Below are 23,288 nucleotides of genomic sequence, written 5' to 3'. Positions count from 1 at the left end.
TGCAGTAGTTTGTCAATTCATGAGAGAACATTAAAATTAGGGTTTGATAAAAATAAAAAAAAAAGTTTTTACTACATAACCTCTAAGGGTATATGTAACACCATTACAAAAGTAAATGGTCGGTTCGGTGCAAAGTACTCTCGTCATTGTAGAACTAAAGAGGCATACATTTCTGCAATTTTATTGAGTAAATAACTAGTTCAATGCATAGATTTGGAGAGGTTCACATATCTGGAGTTTTATCAAGTAAATAGTTAATTTAGTGCACGTTACTCTTTGAATTTGGAGAGACTCATATGTGGCCAGCTCATTCAGGAAAGAAAAAAAGTAAATGGCTAGCTCAGTGCACGATATTCCCCCGTCATTACGAGATCTAAAAAGACTCTTATGTATACAGTTTAATCACGTAAATGGCTAATTCAATGAATAATACTCCATGTCATTGTGAAATTTGGAGAGCCTCGTATGTCCGTAATTTTATCAACTAATGGCTACTCCAGTGTACCATACTCCCGTTATTGTGAGATTTAGAAAGGTCCGTGTGTCAAAAGTACCATCTACAGATGCTGAGAGACTGGTTTCTTGATTAATTAATAAGATTGTGCATCCCTGTGGAATATATATATTTGTATAAATATATATATATATATATGTAAGCGCGTGGAAGCCAAGTGTAAGGAAGGCAAAATCAAACAGCGTGTGAAATTAGATCAGAGGTGTTTTTGACATTTAGTACTGCTAAAGCAACGGTAAGTGTTTTGGACATAAAGTAAGGTACAGGCGGCAAAGATGACGATGTTTACAGACAGACATTGACATTATTAGACACATTCCCCATGCGTGGTTTACGGATAGGGACCCACTAATATACATATATTATATACATACATACATACTACAATTATTAAACTCTTCAACAAACAAGTTGGGTTCACGTGAGGGCCTTCTCGTTCAACCACTTCGGAACAACGTTCGCGCCGTTTCGATGGTTGGACCCTCTCTCTCTCTCGTGTCCCTCGTTTCCCTCTCTCTCTCTCTCTCTAAAATGTTTCAATGTGCTAACCGCTTCACCCGCTAAACGGTCTCTTACCTAATCATTCAGGTCAAATTTTTATAATTTCTATGCATCAATTCAAAATTACACTTTATATCAAACATATTACAAGCGTTAATGTTTTGAACAACAAAAAAGCTAATCAATTTCATATATGTATATATATATTGGATTTTGATAAGAAATTCACACATTCAAGTGGTCTTGAAAAATTTAAACTGACTTTTCATTTTGGGAGGCAAAGGAGAGGTTCAATTATGTTCGTTTGTTGTATAACTCGTGTGCTTTACAATATTATAGGGCTGAGATCATTTCACATAGTAGTGCATTCTACAAATATAGTAGTCAAACTGATTGAAAATGTCACTTGATCAAGTAACTAAATTTAAAAAGTTGAGTTATGTTTTAATTCAATTTACATGGGACATTCTCTTTATTATTATTATTATTATTATTATTTTATTTTGAGTTAATTTCACTTATCTTTCTTGAAGTTTGTTAATGTCTCACACAGACCCTTTTTATGTTTTATAATCTCACTTACATTTCTTGAAGTTATGATTTATGTAACAAAATTTTCCTTTATTTGACTATTTTGCCCTTCTAATGTCTGAAAAGATAGTAAAAATTAACTCCAAAGAGTTGGTCTAATTAGAAAAGACTTAGGCCATGGTATCTCATGAAGTATTGGGTCTCAGGATCGATTCCTGCTATGTGCAAGTAATTTCTTGGAGGGGGGTGTGTGAGTAGAAAAAAAAAATGATAGCAAAGATTTCATTACAGAACGATAAAAAGTCACTAACATGGGAGACAAGTGAGATTACGAAACGTAGAAGGGGTTTATGTTGAATATTGACAAACTTAAGAGGTGGTTAGTGAAATTAATATTTTATTATTATTATTATTATTATTATTATTTGGGTGTAACAAACAAACTAATGGAACCTATAGTGGTAAAAAGTTGTCCACATAGAATAGTCAACGAAAGAAATCCAAAATCTATTTAAGCCAAACGCAAAAGAAATTCAAAAAGTAATGGTAGAAGTAATCAAAATCTATTAAACTAATTGAGCTATGTCACTATCATAAATAAAAAGGGGTTTAAATGTGCACGAGGACAAGTCGTTGAATATGAGGAACTCAATTTAAAGCGACATTGTTTGGGTTGAAATTTAATATTACTGAGTAACCAAGATCCAAGAATTCCAGAGTGATGTTTCATAAAGATGAGTCAGAGTCAAACCCTAGAAATCAGGTTACCATTGCCCCAAGTTTCCAACCTGTTATCCATTCTATTTTCTTCATACTTATACAATCATTGAAATGCAGGGGAACATAGAAAGAACATGGAACTATGGGTCGGTTAGTTTAATTTGTATTCTCGATTCAAGCCAACTGACTTTTATCTCAAAACATCATTGTGTTTTTAATTTGGTATCCAAAGTCAATAAGATAAGGCTATAAAGCTAGCCTCCCCATGACCCCATTTGTGCGTGCGTGTGTGTGTGTATGTTATTTTTCTATGCAAAAATGTAAATTGAACAACTTCTATATATGTTATTTTTCTATGCAAAAATGTAAATTGACCAACTTTATTTATCCACAGTAGAACAATATCCTCTAATTTAATTGTTATGTATCTTGTTATATGTTGAACTCTTAATGCGATATAATTTAGGGAATAAGTTTGAACGCATTATCACAATTCATCATGTGATAATGTAGAGATATTCAACTCATAAGAAAATCGTTACCATATGAGCATAACATATTTTTATTTGTATTTACAATTTGCATTTTTCTTTTTTTCAAGGCAATAATGTTAGATTAGAAGTTACAATGTGAATGCTTGAAACTGCAGACAATGGAAAGCGACTCAACCATTGGGTTATGACAGCATTTTTGCTTTTAAGGTTCATTTACATAGTTTTGGCACTTTTTAGAGTAATAATATTCAAGTCTGAATCATTCCTCATATATTACTACATTAATTTAAGATAGTTTTCGCTCGCTCCCACTCTCACTTTGTGATGAGAGCCCATCTTTGTCTTAGTTGAGTCTTTTAGTGGCATGTTTCGGTCCTCTTTCCCATTACTTAGAAAAAGTGAGTTACCGGTTCAGGTACAAGATACTATCATTACCGCCTGAAAATTAGATATCCAACCCGTAATCACAACGACCCAATTGCAAGAGCGAAGCTCTACCAACTGAGCTATATCCCCCCAAGCCAAGTGGAGCATGCATGAAGGTCGCTCGCTCCCACTCTCCTGCTCTGTGATCTGAGCCCTCGCTCCCACTCTCAACTCACTTTGTGCGCCTTATATTCTGTCCTGAGTTACTGCTCTGTGATCTGAGCTTTCGCTCCACTCTCACCTCACTTTGTGTGCCTTATATTTTGTCGTTAAGGTATGAGTCCCACCAAATCAGTGGGTGTAGCACGACTGGTATTATCGAGACCTCTTACTTTGCCAGTGAATGCCCCTGATGAATTTTAACGTCCAAGTGTAATTGGTTTGGTTTTCTTTTGCTTCTGCTATGTCAAATTTGGTAGCAAAAGATGGCTTCAAGCATTGCAATCACATGTTTTTTTTTTTGATAAGTCAAGCATTGCTATCACATATATACCCATCCTTGCCTAAAAAGTAAAAAACACCATCATCACATAGCTTACTGCTTGTAGAGAAAGAAAAAAAAAAAAAAAAAACAAACTACATAGATGGATTAGATGCTAGAAGGATTTTAACCCAAGCATATTTATCTACAAAAAAATTATGATGTACCACAGACATCAATACAACTAATATATGCATGTATGTTTACATTTATGGGTGTACCTCCGTATATAGTTGTATAAATATATCATGAACTCCTTCATCCTGGCATATATAACCCAAGCCTTTCATTAGAGAGCGCACTCATTTTCAATCCAACAGCTAAGGAGGTGCAATCGATCGGATTATATAGATATTCCTTCAACACAACAGAGGTCATCGAAAGGATCTCGGTAACCCACCAAAGAACGAAAGCCAGGATCTTTAAGAAAATGGATTCATTTTCAAAGAGTACATAACCGCATGGATAATAAGCTCACACTAACCCGTCGGGTGACACCACTCCATGATATCAGGATTACAAGAAAACAAATAAAAGTCTTAGTGGTCCAAGGGGCACTAGTGGAAACAACAAATTTCTAGCCAAAATGGGGAAATCAACAAGGAACACCCAAAATGCTCAGAAGTGTTGAGCGAAACAAGGAAGTGACTTGCTCCATTTTCTGAACGAAATAAAACAAGAGTTATAATGCAGTTACCATAAAAGTGGTTGCATGGTCTTATGGAAACCTAACTAATTCCAGTCCAAACATATAATGCATTATGTGTGAACATGTTCCTACTGTGAGAATTCAGTTTTAAGAACAAGCACTTCACATACCACTCATATAAATCCCCACAAGCATATAATAAAGTCAGTAGTAGCTTTTGCTTATATAATAAGCAAGTCCTATTTCATCAGTAACAAGGCATTACATGGATTACGGAAAGGAGAAAATTACTAGGAAACTGCAGTGAACTTGACACTGATCTTCCTTCATCAAACATCTTCACCCTACTCCTGCTTCCAAGATGCCCATTCCACACGATACTATATCACACCTGAGTAGAGGGGGAGAAAAACTCAAGTAAGCTTCTAATTTCAAAACTTTTCTATTGAGGAAAACCAGTAAACCTCTCGGAACAAGATGCAAATTTTACAGATGATTCTTCAGTCTGATGTCTAATAAAAAAACAAAACAAATTTTAGGAAATATTACAGGTTCACAGCAGCCAAAGTGAATGCAACAAATACAGCTATTCTCAGTGTTATCAAAGGCCCGAGGCACAATAAGGCGCACGAGGTCCTTTGGAGCAAAGGTGCGCAATCGAAAAATTAAATTACTATTAAAGCATATTAATATTCAATATTCAAGGCGCAAATGTTGTCAAAGGGGCACCTGGCCACACAACAGGCGCAAGTGTTGCGCCTGGACCCTAGGCGCGCCTTTAACAACACTGGCTGTTCTTGTGCAATATTTTCCCTCAAGACATGTATTCTTTTTCCTTCATAAGCATATATTGCATCAAAAGATCATCAAAGTTAAAAGAAGCCTCACATGGTTGGAAAAACAAAAAAATAAATTTTCATCCAAGCAAGTGATGGGAGTGTGTGACAACACGTGGTAGAAAATAATTACTACTTATATAATAGAAGGTGTGTGAAACTCCACAGGCACCACTAACAGTATCATCTCTTACTGCCCAACTTAAATCAGAATTCTATACAATGTAGTTGAAATAAGACCCAAGATTTTGCTTTGCAATACATGCCATATAAACCAAAAAATGGTACTTTCCTAAAAGCATTAATAGTTGCTGAAATTTCAAACCCCATTTTCTCCAAGGGCAAGAATCTATTACATCTATCACCGAACAATTCTATGTAACAACAGATTTTGCCATCTCATTATGTATACACTTTTTTAAACTAGGAAATAATAAGTTATGCAAGTAGTAAACAACCAAAGCAGCCATACGATTTTATGTAATTGCAATAATTCAAACTTCTAGAGATTTGTTATGCCAGTGAACAATGTAATAATACACTAAACCATGCATAATCATTTGTATCAGCCCAAATGCAATAATAGTTGGAGAAGGAATTCGCAGTAAAGATCCGTGTCGCTCCCTCCATGTGTATGAAAAAGAAATATCACAATTTCACATAAATAAGTGATCAAATTCACCATACTCTAAGATATGTATTGTAACCATGAGCCAATACAAGTGTTCAGGCAATGTTAGAAGGGCAGCCTGAAATTTTAGAAGAAAAATGAATGACAATTTTTGTTTTTATTTTCTGATAAGTGAGACAACACACACATCCCAACAGACAGTTGAACCCTATACCTCTCTCCTTAGGAGTGGCAAGACATACCACTCGAGCTTATAGTTGGTCGTATATAGTGTGCGATAGAAATTTCAATGAGGGGATGTTTTGATAGATATACAAATACACAAACACACACAAAACAAACTCTTGGAAAGATTGACAGAGCCATACTTGGAAAAAAAAAGAAAAGGGATTGACAGAGCCATCAAACATATCATTTCACTAAGTAGGTAAGTATCCTTTTGCTTGTGGGAGAGGTGAACTATCTTAAAGAAAGATAATAACCAAGGTTTTACATAATTTTTACTATGATGTAAAAGAGAAATAAAGTTTGAATCCAAAAAATTATGCAAGGAACTTAAATTTAGAGAGAACTTGATGCCATTTAGTAATAAAACACTCAACAAAAAAAAAGAAAAAAAGAGAAGGAATTTAAGAGGAGAAACTAATTATATATGGGACAAGATGAGTCATCATCAAATTAAAAGATTAACAAGAAGATCCTTGACGAGTTGTAGCATATGATTCAATGGATTAGATAGAGAGAGAGAGAGAGGTGTGGACGTCGTATGTTACTGATCAAGGAAAAGCAAAAGCATAAGTTACCCTATTAAGAAAATTCTGAAATATCTTATGAATTTCAAAGCCTTACAAAATCAAATTGAGGGGAAACTAGCATCAGAAAAGCAAAAATCCAAAGTATTTAACTTCAAAAAATGTAATATATGATGCTATTGTTCTTTAATGATATACTTGACTAGTAATTAAAATAAATGAGATATGGTGAAAAAAGAGGTTTTCATCTATCTCAGAAATAGGAACCTTTATGTAAGATCATAATTTAAACCTTTTTCTTCTTCCATCATCATATGCGAGTTCTTGATCCATTGTACCCATGTTGTGTTACTTATATATATATATATATATTGTCCCATTTGCATGTGGAGGAGAATAAGAGAGACGACACATTTAAAATTTGTCAAAGATGGGATAACCATTACGTTAACGAGGTTGCCAATGACTGTGCCAAGTCCAATTGATTGGTCGGGCATCGTCATAAAGAAACACACAATGGTCTTCAATTCAATTACTTATTGAAAAATAAAAAGGATTTTTTTTACACCTCTCGTTTGGCTTAGGTTATGAACAAACTTTGGATGATGAAATAAGATCCAGTATGTAAGTTTTCAATAATAACACGATCAAGTTATTGCAAGGAAAGCTTGAACCATTGAAAGTTGAAACCAAAAAGACATGATTTAGATTAAAGAGATAAGCATGATACCAATCTATAAACTGTGATTTCAGACTATTTCAGTAAAACTAAAAAGTGAAAACAAGACAATTGTGTATATCTATATCCAATAGCTACCAAAGGCGACAATTATCATAAAAGTAAAATCAGGTTGCAATGTCTTATTGTATTAGAACATTGTGTCATTTAATTGTTGAAACAGAGTTCCTCTAGTGAAAGGTTCAAAGCTGTTGGATTACTCATCACTCCAATCTCCATAACACCAATCTCATAAGTAAAAAACGAGTTTTATATCTTCCGATATGAAGAGATAGTTTCTATAGAACATATGCTTTTAGTGCCTGACCTTCTTTCAGGAATTTTGACATGTTTGCACATGCATCTTATTCCACAAGATAATTTGTTAACCAGTTGTGCTTCAGTTCAGTCGGCTAAATTTGTAACCCTCCTAATTTTTTTCTTTAGTCCTATAGAGTCGCAGTGGATGTCTTGCTCGTCCCTCCTTTCTCAATGAACCGTGACCAGGGTCACACAATACGCCTATATTGGTGAGCGCTTTATCGCTCCAAACACAGTGACATTTTGAGAGTGAACGTGCTAAGAATCCGCTTGCTGAATTTCTAGAATTCACAGATTGCAATTCCCAATCTGGGGTTGGGCAATAGTAATTTGCAAGTATCAGTGCGTTGACACGTTAACTCAGGTCACTAATGCTTAAGGAATGCTAGTCTCTCTCTGCACACATGTACATGTGTATTTGCTGCTTTGAATTTAAAAATATGTGACAAAGCCAAGATTCAACTTGTAACCAACCTTTCCAGGAAAGGCATAGGATGTTTCCAACAAAGCCATTACATTATGAGATTGTGTGCACTGATTTATTTTACTTATCCTATAACAATCAATACTGAATTCACACATATACATATATATGCTCTAAAAAATAATAGCACATTTAAATTTAATTGACACATATGATTGTACACTATGTGGATGCATGTATAATGTACAGATAATTGCTTGCTCCCGCTCTAAGATAATTTTAGAGAGAGACACTCTCCCTCTCCCTCTCCGTGTAACTTTAACATCAGATCCACAATCATTAACTATCATCAGCCACAAAATTTTCGATTAACAGTCCTTACTGCTTCAAGTTGAGTACTTTGATTCTTCTCAAGGCATGCACACAAACAGAGACAATCACAATGCATATTCCATCAATTCAAAACAAAACAAGAAGCCCCAACATTAACAACTGAACAACGATAACATGCATAAATAAATTAACAAGAGAATATATATATATATATATATATATATATATATATATAATTATCCGTAGAAAGAACAATCAAACTTGTGTTTACTTGCAAACAAATAAGCGACTAAGAAGAGTTAATAGCATAAAGAGACCTGATTGATATTATTTAGTCATAGTAGAGTTCGAGGCCCATGCCGTCGTGAATTTCGTAGTCCTTGAGGGTTATGTGGTCCTTGTAGATGCTGTACCACTTCTGGATGCGGATCTTATCAGCGCGAGTGCCGGTCTGGGCTGCGACGAGCTTCTTGAGGTCGCCGATGGTGTCGTCGTCGTTGCACTTCACACGAACCTTCTTCCCCAATCGATCGTTCAACACCACCTCAATCATCTTTTCTTCTTCTTCCTTTCCTGCAACTACAAATTCGAAACCCCCGAAACCCTAGAGAGAGAAATTATTGACTAAGAGAGAGAAGACCACGACAACACAAGCCTGTCAACTCGATGAAGGTGGAATATTCGCGTGATGGGGTTTTTAACTTTTTATAGCCGATTAAACCATTTTGGGATTTGGAAAAGGAATAGTAATTGGAATAGGAATTGGAATTTCCATTTATATGTTAAACAAATTGGATATAAAGTTGGATTTGAAATAAAAATAATATTATACTATTTTTGTTCTTATTTAAATGATAAATAAAATATTTATTTTATTATAAAATACAGTATATGACAAACAACGTGAATAACTACGTGATAGAATTAAAACTTAAAATTTATTAAACAAATCAATTTAAAAAGGAACAATTATTTATTAATTAAAAAAACTAATTTATTCAACTACCATCTCCAACATATTAAAAAAAAATGAGAATACTAAAAATGTAAACTTAAACCTAAGCATTGATTTAATTAATATTTTAAATAAGTTCATTTATTAAATACTAAGCACGTTTATTAAAGTATATTAGTTATTTTGTAACAAAAATAATATATATATTAACAAAAGTTTATATAAATATACATTGATAACTGATTATTATATAAATTACTCAGCATATCAATTACTAGCTACTAATTAAAAAGTATGCCAATTAGAAATTGATACACAACAATTTATACACTAAAAAATTAACAAGTATATTAATTGATAACTATACTTTGGCTTCTAGATTAAATTTTTATTATTAATACATTATTCATTTTTTATATAAAAGGCTTGGCTTATAAAAGTGTCATTTTTATTCATTCAATATGTACTGTGTAAATATAAGATTTGTTGTATTAATAATTAAAAGTTTAATATGTAATAGGTTAGAGTAAATAGGGAGATTGTAATAGGTTAAGTAATATTTAACAAGGTTAATTACGAAAATATCATCATTAAACAACATTTATTTTTCAGAATCCATTATTCCAAACACAGCGAAAAGTTATTTTTTTTCTTTTCCTTTTTTGTAAGTAGTTATTTTGTGTAAAAAATTTTAAAAAGAAAAAGAAAAAGAAAATTCTTGATCTATAATTTGGACCTAAATTGAGCCAAATAATATCCAAATTGTAAGCTTATGACTTGATCCTAGCATTATTCGCCATCATATTGTGTGAGTTTATTTATTTATTTAACAAAAAGGGAACAAGATTATCATTTGTTGGAGACGTCGTGGAAACTTGTTAATTTTTTTTTTTTTTTTTTTTTTTCAACAAAAACATGGAAATATACCATGGAAAACACTTTTTATACTCATTTAAAATGAGATGCTCTCCATGTTGACCACTAAACAGAGAAGAATTTTGAGATTTGTAAATGATAAAAAAAAGTCCGACAATCTCATTCACAGAGAGCTCATGACTCTTGTAGTCTTTAAACGTTATCGACTAATAAATTACATAAAACATGATAAATTGCATAAACAAGGCAAAGAAGTTCTGCCAAAGGGTATAAATACCAGAACCTGGCATTTAAATCACTTTACAAGCTCAGGTTCAACCAGCAAAGAATTGTGCGCAGACTTGACGAAATGCCATTTACAATACAAGCAGGAAAAAGTTATTGGCACATGTTAAGCATTATGACCACCATAACTTAGGGCTGCAACATATGCAGATACATCTTTAGTGTGTATGTACAACAACCAAGTGCCATATATCCTTACATTATATCTTATATCCTACATACATTATCTTTCAATATTTTTTCCTTTTTTTTTTTTTTCCTTACCCCCAATGGTCCTACAAATCTAAGCGGCGATCGTGTTGTTTAGGAGCTTCATCATGAAGCTGAACTTGACATCCGGAGAGGTTTTGGGTTGGGGCCACTTTGCTCCTTCTGGCACTTTGATACATTTGAAACCTTGGCCTTTGTACAACCTTGTGGCCCCCTGGTTGTTTAGGTCACAGTGCAGTGCAATGGCACGGCAGCCCCAACTTCTGGCTTGAGCCTCTGCTTTCGCTACAAGCCTTTTTGCTACTCCCTTTCTTCGAAATTCCTCCCGAACTGCAACATTTGATACGTATGCAATCCCAGTCCTATGATTCATACCTCAATTGTGAGAAAAATGTAACTTCCAGCAAGTTAATGAACTGTAAAAATTGATATCGCGCATATAAACTGCTAACAGAACTGGGATATAGAAATAACCACAGATAGATTATACCAACGTAATAAAAAAGAAACAACTCAGAACAGATTATACTAACATCCTCTGTCGACTCTCTGGCATAACCAATTATGCAACTAACTTCTAGGTTTAACAAAATCAGACTTGCAGCAGTAGAACACACACCGTCAAGAAAAAATGCTGCAAAGCGCATAGCCCAGATGGAAGAACTAAATGCTTTGTTGCATTGAACTGAGTGAATAACAGATGAGCATAAAAACAAGCCTTTTTTTTTTTTTTTTTTTTTTTTTTTTTCTAACATTTCTTTTTATGGCCTATACTTCCAGCAAGTTAATGAACTCTAAAAATTGATATCGCGCATATAAACTGCTAACAAAATTAGGATATAGAAAGAACTACAGATAGATTATACGAACGTAATAATATAGAAACAACTCAAAATATATTATACTAAACTCTCTGGTATAACCAATTATGCAACTAACTTCTAGGGTTTAACAAAATCAGACTTGCAGCAGTAAAACACACACACCATGAAGAAAAAATGCTGCAAAGTGCAGCCCAGATTGAAGAACTACAAATGCTTTGTTGCATTGAACTGAGTGAATAGCAGATGAGCATAAAAATTTTTTTTTTTCTAACATTTCTTTTTATGGCCTTTACTTGTGAATAGGTACAACAAGGGCACTACTAATGTAAGTTTCTGCCATGTTGGGAAGTGACATTTTACGCGTAAAGGCCATAAAAAGATTCCCCCACATTTTGTGAATAATCTCTCTTCAGCAAATTACTTTGTTAGTTACTTTGTTACATATAGTTCCAAATAGTTGAACAAGAAAGTAAATTATCGACTATATTGATTATATTCAATATAAATAAAGAATACAAAGAACAAGAAAGTAAATTATCGACTATATTGATTATATTCAATATAAATAAAGAATACAAACATCAGTCCCCCCCCCCCCCCCCCAATGGATCAGCAACTTATGATCTCTCATACAACTATAGTTTGTATAATCTATATAGATGGTATTTATCTATTTCAAGTTTTGTGGAAATATCATGTGCCATGGAAAATATGTCTCTCTCAAGTTCCTTATAGCAGACATGCTTTTGGACATAGGTGTTGAGTGGCTTCATGGCCAACACTCATGACCTTGGGAAGCTTGGTTACTGAGTGAGGATTCGATGTAGATTGCCTGGACACAATTCAGAATGCTATTACAGGGGATCTTGGTCTTGAATCCACCACTGGTGCCACACCACACTAGGCACTAAATGAGCTTCCATGAGGGGTTGTTGAGTGGAATTTGGATATCCACCTTGAGCCCCCATGGTGGCATCCTTGTCTCATGGATAGTGTGCTAACAGAGGGCTACAGGACATGTGCCCCAAGGGCTAGAGGCTAATATCCATTAGGTACTCAGAGTACGGAGCATTTTCTCGGTCATCAGAGATGCCATGTGCTACATCACACGTGTGTTAGCCTGTTAGGCTTGAGTTTGGCCATGCTCACAAGATTTTGTGGCACAAATGGCATGCCTACTACCCTGCATTGCTTACTAGTTTAGCTTGGATTTTCTCTCTTGGGTTGTTAAATATTTTTATGCATCTTTATTATTATTATTATTTTATTTGCATGTAAAGATCATTAGGTTACCTACCAAAAAAAACAGGATCTTTCTGTTACATAGTCACACATAAATGTTTTTCTTTGGTCAGGTGAGAGTATGAGAATTATATGTAGGCTAATTGTTCACTCGATCCTCAAGAAGGTGGGCCTTGACTAGGGATAACTGGTGCAGCTCAAAAAATTCGTATCTCCAGAAAATTTTCGCGCCATGACACTATAGCAAAATTGCATTAGCAAATTTAAGGGGAAAAAGTTGCACACAGCACTTCTTAAAAGAAGTTTCTTCTTTCCTCTCTTTCATGTATAGGGATTGCAGGAACTATAGTATTTCCAAAAGCAACTTCAAAAGAAGGTCCACTAAAACAGTATCTAACGTTTGTTACATAATAAAAATAATGTAATATTGCTCAAATATCCTCATTTAAATGTCCTAAGAACTTCTAGTTAATTTCACCGAACAAACAGGGCACAATGTGATACTAATTTAGAAATTACCTTTTTCTCAAACTCACAAAAATTCAAGATCTGGATGGTTTAGAAATATGTAAACACATCCTTTTTTCTAATACAAGAAAACCTCTTGATTTACATCACTGTAAATTCGAAAATTTAAGGATGAAACAGTAATAACTAGTAAGCAATTCAAAATTAGTAGGTTAAAATTTCACAATCACAACCCTACAAACTCATTGCATGCTCGGAGACCTCCACAAGCAGAAAGGTTCTTTACACACACATGCACAAGCAGTAATTACATATAGGGAAGGAGACAGTAAATTAACTTCTTCTTTTTTTGATAGGCAAGTTACTCACACACACTCGCTATTGTTTCTATGGGGACTTGAATCCTCAATCTGTCATGTGAGAGGAGAAGGAGATACCACATAAGCTAAAGGATCAGTGGTGGCATAAAATTTATCTACTAAATGGTGATCAATAAAGATATGCATTATTCAGGCAGTACAGATACTTCATAAAAATAACTCGAAAAAGACCCTTTGGATGCATTTCACTCAGAAAATTCGTGCTGGACTTGGCTTTTTCAACTTTCTTTCATAATAAATTTTGTACTAGACAAACGTCAGAGAGGGTGCAAAACATGTAAAAGTGCAGTACATACCAACATAAAACTACTCTCCCTGTTCAAATAACTCTTCTTAGAATCTACAAAATCATGTAAAGATTCTGGATCCCTGACATCCAAAAATGAAAAAGTATCTAACACAATTTTCTCAATCAGTTAACCCTATGCATAGACATCTCTACATCCTCATAATATGATGGTGGCTATCTCCATACTCCACACGAGGGATAAACGAGCTATTGTGAGGCTTGCTGGACATACTCCATAACTCACGAGATGGCAAATGACATGATTTGTGATCTCCTCAACCTTCTTACACATGCATCAATAGTTGGGGTTCATCTTGACCATGTTCCTGGAATTGTCCAACCCCAAAATAACCTCCAAGACTACTGTCCACACAACAGAGACCCTGAATGATACTTGACTTCCAAATTCCTTTTTAAAGGAACCCTGAATTATCATGCTCACGTAATACCAAGTAAAAAGATTTAACACAAAACAAACTGTTCTATCAGGGTTCCACCTCAGCATATCCTTCCTCTCCTTACGCACCCAGGGCTATACTAAACATGTAAAAGGGAATCCACCACAAACAACTCCTAATACTGAAGTGTCTGACGCCTCCCGCAAACTTATATTATCTGAAACAAGATTACCTCTATTCAAGGTAAGATGAAAGAGATCGGGGAACTTTTTTCCAAAGGAACCTTCCCAACCAAACATAATGCCAAAAGCACTCTATGGCCATCACCAATAGCGAACCCAATAAATTTTCAGAACTTGCTCCACACCGTTTCCAGCCAGTAAAACATTCCCCCACATTTTGTGAATAATCTCTCTTCAGCAAATTAATTCTCAGCCCAGACACCACTTCAAAGCATGTTACACATCGAATATTTCTCAATTGGACCCCTCCATCCCACAAAGGATGATGATATCTATGATGTTGCGGCCCAAATTTGGTTCCGGGCCATGTTGTGAACCATTTTGACCCGAGGACCAGTTAATTTTTGACCCTTCTTTTTTTTGCTTGTGGGTCGTGGACCCTGTTTTAGTACTCTCTTGTAGCCCAATATATAAGGGCGTTGGGTTTGGAGTGGAATATTGAGAGACATTGAAAATCGCAGAAAAGAGAGTGACAGCGAGAGCTAGGGATTGGGGGCTGAAACTTGTAATCTCCAGATTTTCACATAGTGAATTCTTTCCCTGGATCATCACCGTGGATGTAGGCTTTGCCGAACCATGTAAATCTTTGTGTTCTTTGTGTGTGATGTGTTTACTTTCTATCGTGTTTCGTGATTGTTTCTTGGGTTTCACTAAGTTTGTTGTAACAATATCATTTACGAGGAGCTAAGAAATTACATTTGAGGTATGTCCTGCCTACCCACCTCAAATCCTCAAAGAGAACCCATTTCTACTATTCAAAAAATCATCCTGCTCAAACTCTCCACCACAATGACAAAAGGGAGAGAGGGATCACACTGCATCAACCCCCTAGAACTCATTAAAAGGACTCCCAGGAATATATAGTGACCAAAATGGATAATTAAGAAGTCGAGATAAACTCCTGAATCCAAGCCCTCTATTTTCCTCCAAAACCCAGCAGTCCATAACATGAAGGAACTGCAATGAATGTGATTATAAGCTTTCTCAATATTCAACTAAACTCTAAGCCCTGACACTGTAATCCAACTCCAGAATCTACACCCAAGATCAAATAGATCATCAACTTACAAAAATTCCTCATTAAGCTGCTTGGCTTGACGTCATTCAAGTCCACTGCCCCCCTTTCTTTGGAATCAAAGCAATAAGTAAAGCATTTATACCGGACTCGAAATCCTCAAACTGAAAAAATGGTGGAAAACTGCCATGGCATCATACCAAACCATATCAGAAAAAAATGCTGAAGGAATGCCACAGTTATACAGTCTGGCCCAGCGTTGTATCACCTATTACAGCTCTTTGAAAGTGAGAGGTTGCTGTAGCCACTCCTCTCCTCCTTCCAGATCTAGCCCAACTCAAGCTCTTGAATCAGAAGACTCCAAGTGCTATCATCCGAGTGAAACCTCTCATAGAACTAGAGAATCCCTCCTCCACATCTTCCCTCTCCCCATCAACCCACAACTAGCCAATATATTTATAGCACCAACTGTTAGCCAATACAATGGAAGAACTTGTTTGTCTCACCGTTCTTAGGAGACATATTCCTTTATTTCTGTCTCCACCTAATCTCCTCCATTATTACCAGTCAACCCAACTCCACCTTGTAAACTCTTCCTTTATAAAAATCTCATCAGCAAAAAGTCCAGTATTCCCTTCTTTGGCATCCAACTCCTTAATTTTCTCAGCATTCTAGCTTTTCTAACATCTAGTTTTCCAATTTCCTATTCATTCCATCTCTTCAAAACAGATTTGAGTGATGTGAGCTGACTAGAATGAAATTTGAGGACACCTTCACTCTGTACCACTTCCATCAAGTCTTGACATGATCAACAAACTTTCAACCAAAAAAAAATTAATCATTTGAATCCCTCCACAATCTAGTAAAATTCTACTATGGGTGGACACTGTTCTAGAAAGGTAAGACTATGGAAAACTCAAAAAGTGTTCTTACCACTCTTACAAGTAACAAGATCAGTCAAACAAGGAAATGATGGGGATTCATTGCAATTTGACCAAATGATGCTCAACCCTTCTAGAGAAATATCAATCAAGTCGATAGCTTTGATGAATTCTGAACATTCCTTCATATCCGTTGAGATACTATCTCAATCCCATCTCTCCTACGGGTAATGGATCAATTCAATGTGTCACTGTGAGCTCAGCCACTCCTGATAACCACAAGATCTTGCCAGAGTTCAACCCCCCAAGATTCCTCAAGTGGCCCATGAAGCTCAAAATAGTTCCCGCAACTTATCCTCAACACTAGAGAGGAAAAAAGAATCATCTCATTTATCTTATTCACAACTTTCTTATCCCGCATAAAGAGAACACCAGTGATTGTACCCACAACTTACAGGACCACAGAATCAACAGATTTATCATCCCATTACTCGTCATTACCTCAACTGAAATTATCTCAATTCTTATCTCCTGTATATATTCAAAACCTTTGCAAGCCGTTTCCCATAAAAGAACTAAAACCATTAAGTAACACAGCAACTATTTCAATGCTTGTTTTCAAAACTCACAATATCAAAGTGCCCTCCCCTCATCCTCACCAGATCTACCCAAGGCTTCAAGACTTAGCCGAGTCACAACATATCAGCCGAGTCGTAACAGAAAAAATTATAATAAGTAATACCCATATATCGGTGCGACTCTATTCCACCTAAGACACAATTGATATGGCGTATCAACAAATAGTAGTAGTATTTCATAATGGTTGATACAACACTGTATGACCCTTCAGCACTAAAGGGATCACAAAATTCACAATTGTTAGATCTTGCCTTAAAACTCAAGATTCACAAAATGTGAGAGCCTAAATCAAATCAAAATCTTCCAATACTTAAAAATACAGGTATTTTTTTCATTTTTTGGAAATATTTCTTAGATCTAACACAAAAACAGTATTCTGTATGAGAAACTTTAGATCGATCAAATATGTGTGTGTTTTGTTTTGGGTGGTGAGGGGATTTTGTTTCTATTGATATGCTTGAATGTTGTTTTAATGTGTTTTATTTGGTAACTATTTATGTATTTCATATTTAAGTGCATTTATGGGCATCAATTATATAAAAAGTATAAATGAGTAAGTTTAATTGCAGAGAGTCGTGTATTTATTAAAAAGGCCGTATTTATCAGATTATGAAATTTAAGGTTGTCTATCATTGCTTTCTAGGTCAAGATGTGTGAGGTAAAAAAATATTCACAATACTTCAAAATGTATAGACCGTCACTCATTTATTAAGAAAAAACCATATTTATCGGATTATGGAATTTAAGGCTGCATATCATTGTGGTCTAGATCAAGATGTATGAGGTCAAAAATATTCACTATTGTCGAGACTCTCTGTTACGTAACCCACATTACACTATGATTGAGTCCGTGTCCGCGACTTACAACCTTGGCTCTACCACCACATGAGCTGTGCATACAATCAGGGGTCGAAAATGTTCCATTGAACTAAATTGAATAAAGTACTCCATGTAGGTAAATTGAACTTTGTTCTAATTAAAGGAGTTCAGTTTAATGCTAAAACTGGAAGGTTGACTTACAACCTTGGCTCTACCACCACATGAGCTGTGCATACAATCAGGGGTTGAAAATGTTCCATTGAACTAAATTGAATAAAGTTTTTCATGTAGGTAAATTGCACTTTGTACTAATTAATGGAGTTCAGTTTAATGCTAAAACTGGAAGCTTGACTTACCCCTCTAATCAACAAAGTGGAGCTAGAGGGGGCTAGGGCAATGGACCCCCCATAAATCTTCAAATTTCTTATTTATCCAAAAAATCGTTATTTTGTAAACAAACTTAACTTGTGATCCCCAAAGCAATAGAAATTATCTTACAATTGTCTTTCAAATTTTAATCACATGTTACTAGTTCAGCTAGGGGTAGCAATTTGCCCCGCCCCGTCCTGCCCCAAACAAGATGGGGATGGTTTGCCCCTAAATGGGGTACGGGCAGATATGGTATTAGATATTGAAACCCGACTCGGGTTTGGGGCAGGGATGGTTTTCTAGTTAAACACTCCCCGCCCCGCCAGCCCCGATTATATAATAAATGACACATATATCCTTAATTTTAATTTATGATTCCTTTACTGCCATATATCTATATTAAAACTAAAGGTACATGAGTAATATATTATATAATTGGGACGACTTGGGCAGGGATGGTTTTGTAGTTAAACCCTCCCCACCCCAATTATATAATAAAGGATCAATACATTAAAACTACGGCAAGGATGTATTGTTCCTTTATTATATAATCGGATTTAGGCAAGGATGATGATATATATGGTAGTATACTCTAGGGTTTTTGTATTCAGTCCTCATTTTCCTTCTAGAGTATACCACCAAGCGATTGTGCTGCCCCCTCTCAATGCCTCTCCCCCTCTCAACTTGCCGTGATGCCGATCAACCTTTCAATGGCAATTAAGGCTACATTCCGACAACATTCGTTGCTTAGGGTTCCCGTGAAGGTACTCTCTCTCTCTCTCTCTCTCTCTCTCTCTCTCTCTCTCTCCATTTGTGGGTTGTGGCTTAGATTTGCGATGAGAACTCTTGATCTCTGTCTCTGTGGCAACCTCCAACGACCAAGAGACAGTTCTCTCTCTTCGGTAAATACTCTCTCTCTCTTCGCGACCTCCGACAACCAGGAGACCGCTGTTCAACCAGTTGAATTGTGGGTTTTAAGCTCCCAGAGGTTTCGACCTTCAGTAAATACAAGTTGATACACAGCTCAGTTTCTATATTGGAGAATTTTGTTTCCTTTTTACCTGCCATTTAACCTGATTAATGGGCCTGCAACTAGTTAGATGATTTGAATCATTTGATAACTTGTTAGCTAGTCAGATGTAGGAAGCTGAGTTAATATTATTTGATTAAAATTTATTAATAGCTAGATTATAAATTCGGGGCATACTCCGCCCTGGTATTACCTGTCCCCCCATAAATTTGCCTCTGTTTTTCCTAAACATCCCATAAATTTTCAATTTTCTTATTTATGCCCCCCAAAAATAGTTATTTGTAAATAAGCATAACTTGTAATCCCCAAAACACAGAAAATTTTAATGCCCCCTCACCCTCCCCCCAAAACCCACCCACTCAACCAAAATTTCCAAAATCTTACTTGTTGGCCCAAAAATTAGTGAGTTTAGAAATAAAAATAACTTGTGTCCCCACACAGCTAATAGGAAAATTCAAACCTTTTAACTTACTTTTGAAATCTTAAATCTTGTGAAACAAAAATATAAGTTCATATATGCTAATTATTTTGGTTGTCACTTATCAATAATATTTCATAATTTTCTTCTCGGCAGTCGTGTTTTGTTAAAGCTTACGGAATTTTGTTTAGTTAAAATGTTACATTTTTTCTCTTATTCTTTCATCAAGTTATTACTGATATATCTTTCTCAAAGTGGAATCGAAGTACTCAATTTGTCTTTTCAAAAATTGAGTTTTTGAAAAATGTAAAGAATTTTTGAAGAAATTTAATCTTTAATAATGTTATTTCTTCACAACTTCTTCTTTTACTAGCAACTTATCATTTCCTCTTCTTTATGTTCTTTTCCATATAATTTTTCATGTCTACTTATTTTGGTTGCACTTATTCTCATTTTTGGATTGTATTTTCCTCAATATATATACTACTACGAATAGAATAATATTATAAAGAAAAATATATTACAATTGTCTTACAATTTTTTCAAAATTTAATCACATGTTACTAGTTCAGCTAGGGTTGGCAATTTGGCCCACCCGCCCTGCCCCTAATGGGACAGGGATGGTATGCCCCTAAACAGGGTAAGGGCAGGTATGATATTCGATTTTGAAACCCGACTTAAGTTCAGGGCGGGGAGGGTTTAATTACACATATACCCTAAGTTTTAGTGTATTATTCCTTAATTACGCATATACCCTAAGTTTTAGTGTATTATTCCTTTATTGTCCTCTCTCTCTATATATATTTAGTATACTCTAGGGTGTTCCCTCTCTTCGGTAAATAGTCTCTCTTTCTCTCTCTCTTCTTGACCACTGATGATCAAGAGACCAGTGTTCATTTGGTTAAAGTGTGGGTTTTGAGCTCATACAGGTTTCGACCTTCAGTAAATACTAGTTGATACTTATCAAAATAAATAAATACTAGTTGATACGCTGCTCAGTTCCTATGTTGGAGGATTTTTACCAGCCATTTGACCTGATTAATGGGTCTGCAACAGGTGAGCTGATTTGAATCATTTTAATAACTTGTTAGCTAGTGAGGTGCAGGAAGCTGCGTTAATATAATTTGATAAAAAAATTATTAATAGCTTGATTCTAAATTCAGGACATACTCCGCCCCGGTATAACCCGTCTCACCCTGACCCACTCCGCCATTAAACGGGGCGGGGACGGGATCCTCAATACCTTCCTAGGACAGCGATGGTATTGTTACCAAAAACTCATCTCGGGGTCAGGACGAATATGGTATGAAAGATTTTCCGACGGGGCAGGGTAAGGTCTAGCCAAACCTGTCCTGAACCCACCCCATTTCCATCCCTAAGTTCAGTCCCCCAGATCAAAATTTCTGGCTACGCCAATGCTTTTCAAAATGGAGAAATACATACTCATGTAGTTGGCGGTGTTAAAAATTGCAAGTTCAGAGCATGTAATCATAGTAGTGAAATTGGCAATGGAAGTAGTGGATCATTAAAGCCTCTAATTGTACTCAGATTGTGATGGTGACAAATAGCGAAAGGTAGAAAAATGTTTGTGACAGTGACCACGGGCTGTTGAAAGCAATATGTGACGCTGTTAGTGACATGTCGCTGGCATTAGTGGTAGGGTAGTGATGGTGTTGCAGAAGAAATGATGATGATGGAGGTGGACACAAACAACAATTCAGATATTTTAAACAATGATTGATGCATAACAGCAGCATATTTTAAACAGTCAGATGCCAATAGATAGGATTCATACGCACAATTGTTCAAGTAAATTTAAATCAAATACCTGCTGATCCAGTACTATGCTGATGGACTATCTTTTGATTTTAGGGTGTGTGTGTGTACCCACGTGTGTTGACAACAGTTCCTTTAACAATTGAGCTCTTGGCAATCTAATCATCAGCCACATGCTAAACACTAATGGTTATCAAATTATAATGGCTTTAGACACATTGTCCAGCAAAAACATCATTCATTAATCAAGCTGACGAAAAACATTTGCAGACGTCAGTTTTATATTAAGTACTCCATTTGTGTCTTGTTCCACAGGAAAATTTTAAACTAAGTATATTTCAGCAATTTGACAATAATAAGAAAACTTTTAACTGTGAGAACTAGCTTCCAATATGAGGAATAGCAAAGCTTACCTTCTCTGACGTAGCCGTCCTTTTCTTGGAAGAAAATCAGCCACAGTATCCACAGTTAATATTCCAGCTACATAACCCTTATTGAGACTAAATTTTCCATCAAAGCCTCCAATTTTGAAATCTTCGCTCCCAAATAAGAAGCCATCATCAACTGAGTTACCAACAACAGCAACTAGACAAGTTCTCCGACAACCATTTGGTACAGAAAATCCTGACAGCATTGCCACCAACCTATCAACCCTCAACATAAAATCTAAAGGGAATTGGTATTCAGGGAAGAAGGAGCTACAATGTGTCTCAGCCACTTCCCAACAGTCCTCTAACCTGGCCTCCCGAACAAAAATCTCGGGTGACACGGCCGGGAACAATTCTACCACTTGACTGGCTCTGCAAAGCCCTACACTCCAAAACAGAATCACCCAATTAGATCTTTGATAGTCCCAACAACCACAATTATGTGAAAGCTTAAAACTCCAATGTCTTAGCAGACTATGTGATTGTCTAACCTACAATAACTAAAGTTTCCAAATTAAGAAACTAGTCAGCAAAATCCAGATGCAGACAATACTCTAAACTTTGGCAATAAGTCCAAAATTTCAGCTCAAAATCAAGGGGAGGGTAGGCAATTAAGTCCAAAGTTCAAAAAAATTGGGCATTTAAACATTTATTACTCGTTAGCTATATAATTGGTTGAACAATTCCAGAAATTCGTGAAATTTGGCCACTAGAAACAAAAAAGAAAAAGGGTGTGTACGCATTATTCCATCATATAATAAATTCTCTACCAATCATATGTGCATGTACTAAAAATTTTAAGAATACACTGCAAAATTATATACACATGCATATAGATTTCTAAAGGAAGGGAGAGAGAAAAAGGGTACCTGATTTGGGGGAATGGGAGAGTGAGAATTCATCAGTTGAGCTAGGAACCCTAGAGGAAGCAGCAAAGGGTAGCTTCTTGAGATTAGGAGAGAAGTTGTTTATGGCGGTTGCAGTTGTTGTTGTTGCTGACACTGAGGTTCCCAACGGTATTGTCAGCATTTCTAGGAAGATCTCTCTCTCACTCTCACTCTTATCTGACTCACCCACCCACAATTCTATGTGTCGCGGAAGATATCAGAGATTCCAAAAGCCCCACCCCTCTCTCTCCTCTCTCTCTCTCTCTCGACAATCGAAGATTCATTGGGAAGGAAGGGAATTTGAGTCCCAAAACACACACGTGTGTCCCTGAAAATATATAGCACACACGTGTGTCCCCAATATATATGTATATTTGAGTATATATCTATGGACAAAACTTCTATGATTAAATGCTCCAAGTTTTTTTAGCCACACTAGTAACTTAATAAGCGGTGTCCAACAACTTCAATAAAAGCAGTAGAAAACACACTTGTGGGAATATTTGTCACTTATTCACTATCCATA

General features: G+C 35.7%; 2 protein-coding genes across 2 annotated transcripts; both read right to left on the bottom strand.

The window, feature by feature from the left end:
- Positions 1–4,461: 4,461 nt before the first annotated feature.
- On the bottom strand, positions 4,462–9,013 carry LOC132271070 (ubiquitin-like protein 5). Its single transcript, XM_059772333.1, has 2 exons — positions 8,649–9,013; positions 4,462–4,707 (listed from the first exon to the last, which is right to left on the bottom strand). Exon 1 carries the CDS (start codon positions 8,882–8,884, stop codon positions 8,663–8,665), a length of 222 nt encoding a protein of 73 aa, XP_059628316.1. The 5' UTR covers positions 8,885–9,013; the 3' UTR covers positions 4,462–4,707; positions 8,649–8,662.
- Positions 9,014–10,376: 1,363 nt separating this feature from the next.
- LOC132271069 (GCN5-related N-acetyltransferase 4, chloroplastic) lies at positions 10,377–23,047 on the bottom strand. Its single transcript, XM_059772332.1, has 3 exons — positions 22,745–23,047; positions 21,861–22,257; positions 10,377–11,019 (listed from the first exon to the last, which is right to left on the bottom strand). The coding sequence occupies exons 1-3, from the start codon at positions 22,902–22,904 to the stop codon at positions 10,731–10,733; spliced, it is 846 nt and encodes a 281-aa protein (XP_059628315.1). The 5' UTR covers positions 22,905–23,047; the 3' UTR covers positions 10,377–10,730.
- Between the last annotated feature and the right edge of the window lie 241 nt (positions 23,048–23,288).

Source organism: Cornus florida, unplaced genomic scaffold, assembly GCF_030987335.1.
Source record: "Cornus florida cultivar Cherokee Brave unplaced genomic scaffold, ASM3098733v1 CherokeeBrave_3.0.0_Hap2_Chr08, whole genome shotgun sequence".
Lineage (NCBI taxonomy): Eukaryota > Viridiplantae > Streptophyta > Magnoliopsida > Cornales > Cornaceae > Cornus > Cornus florida.
The sequence above is the reverse complement of the archived record's forward strand: the minus strand, read 5'-3'. Positions and strand labels throughout refer to the sequence as shown.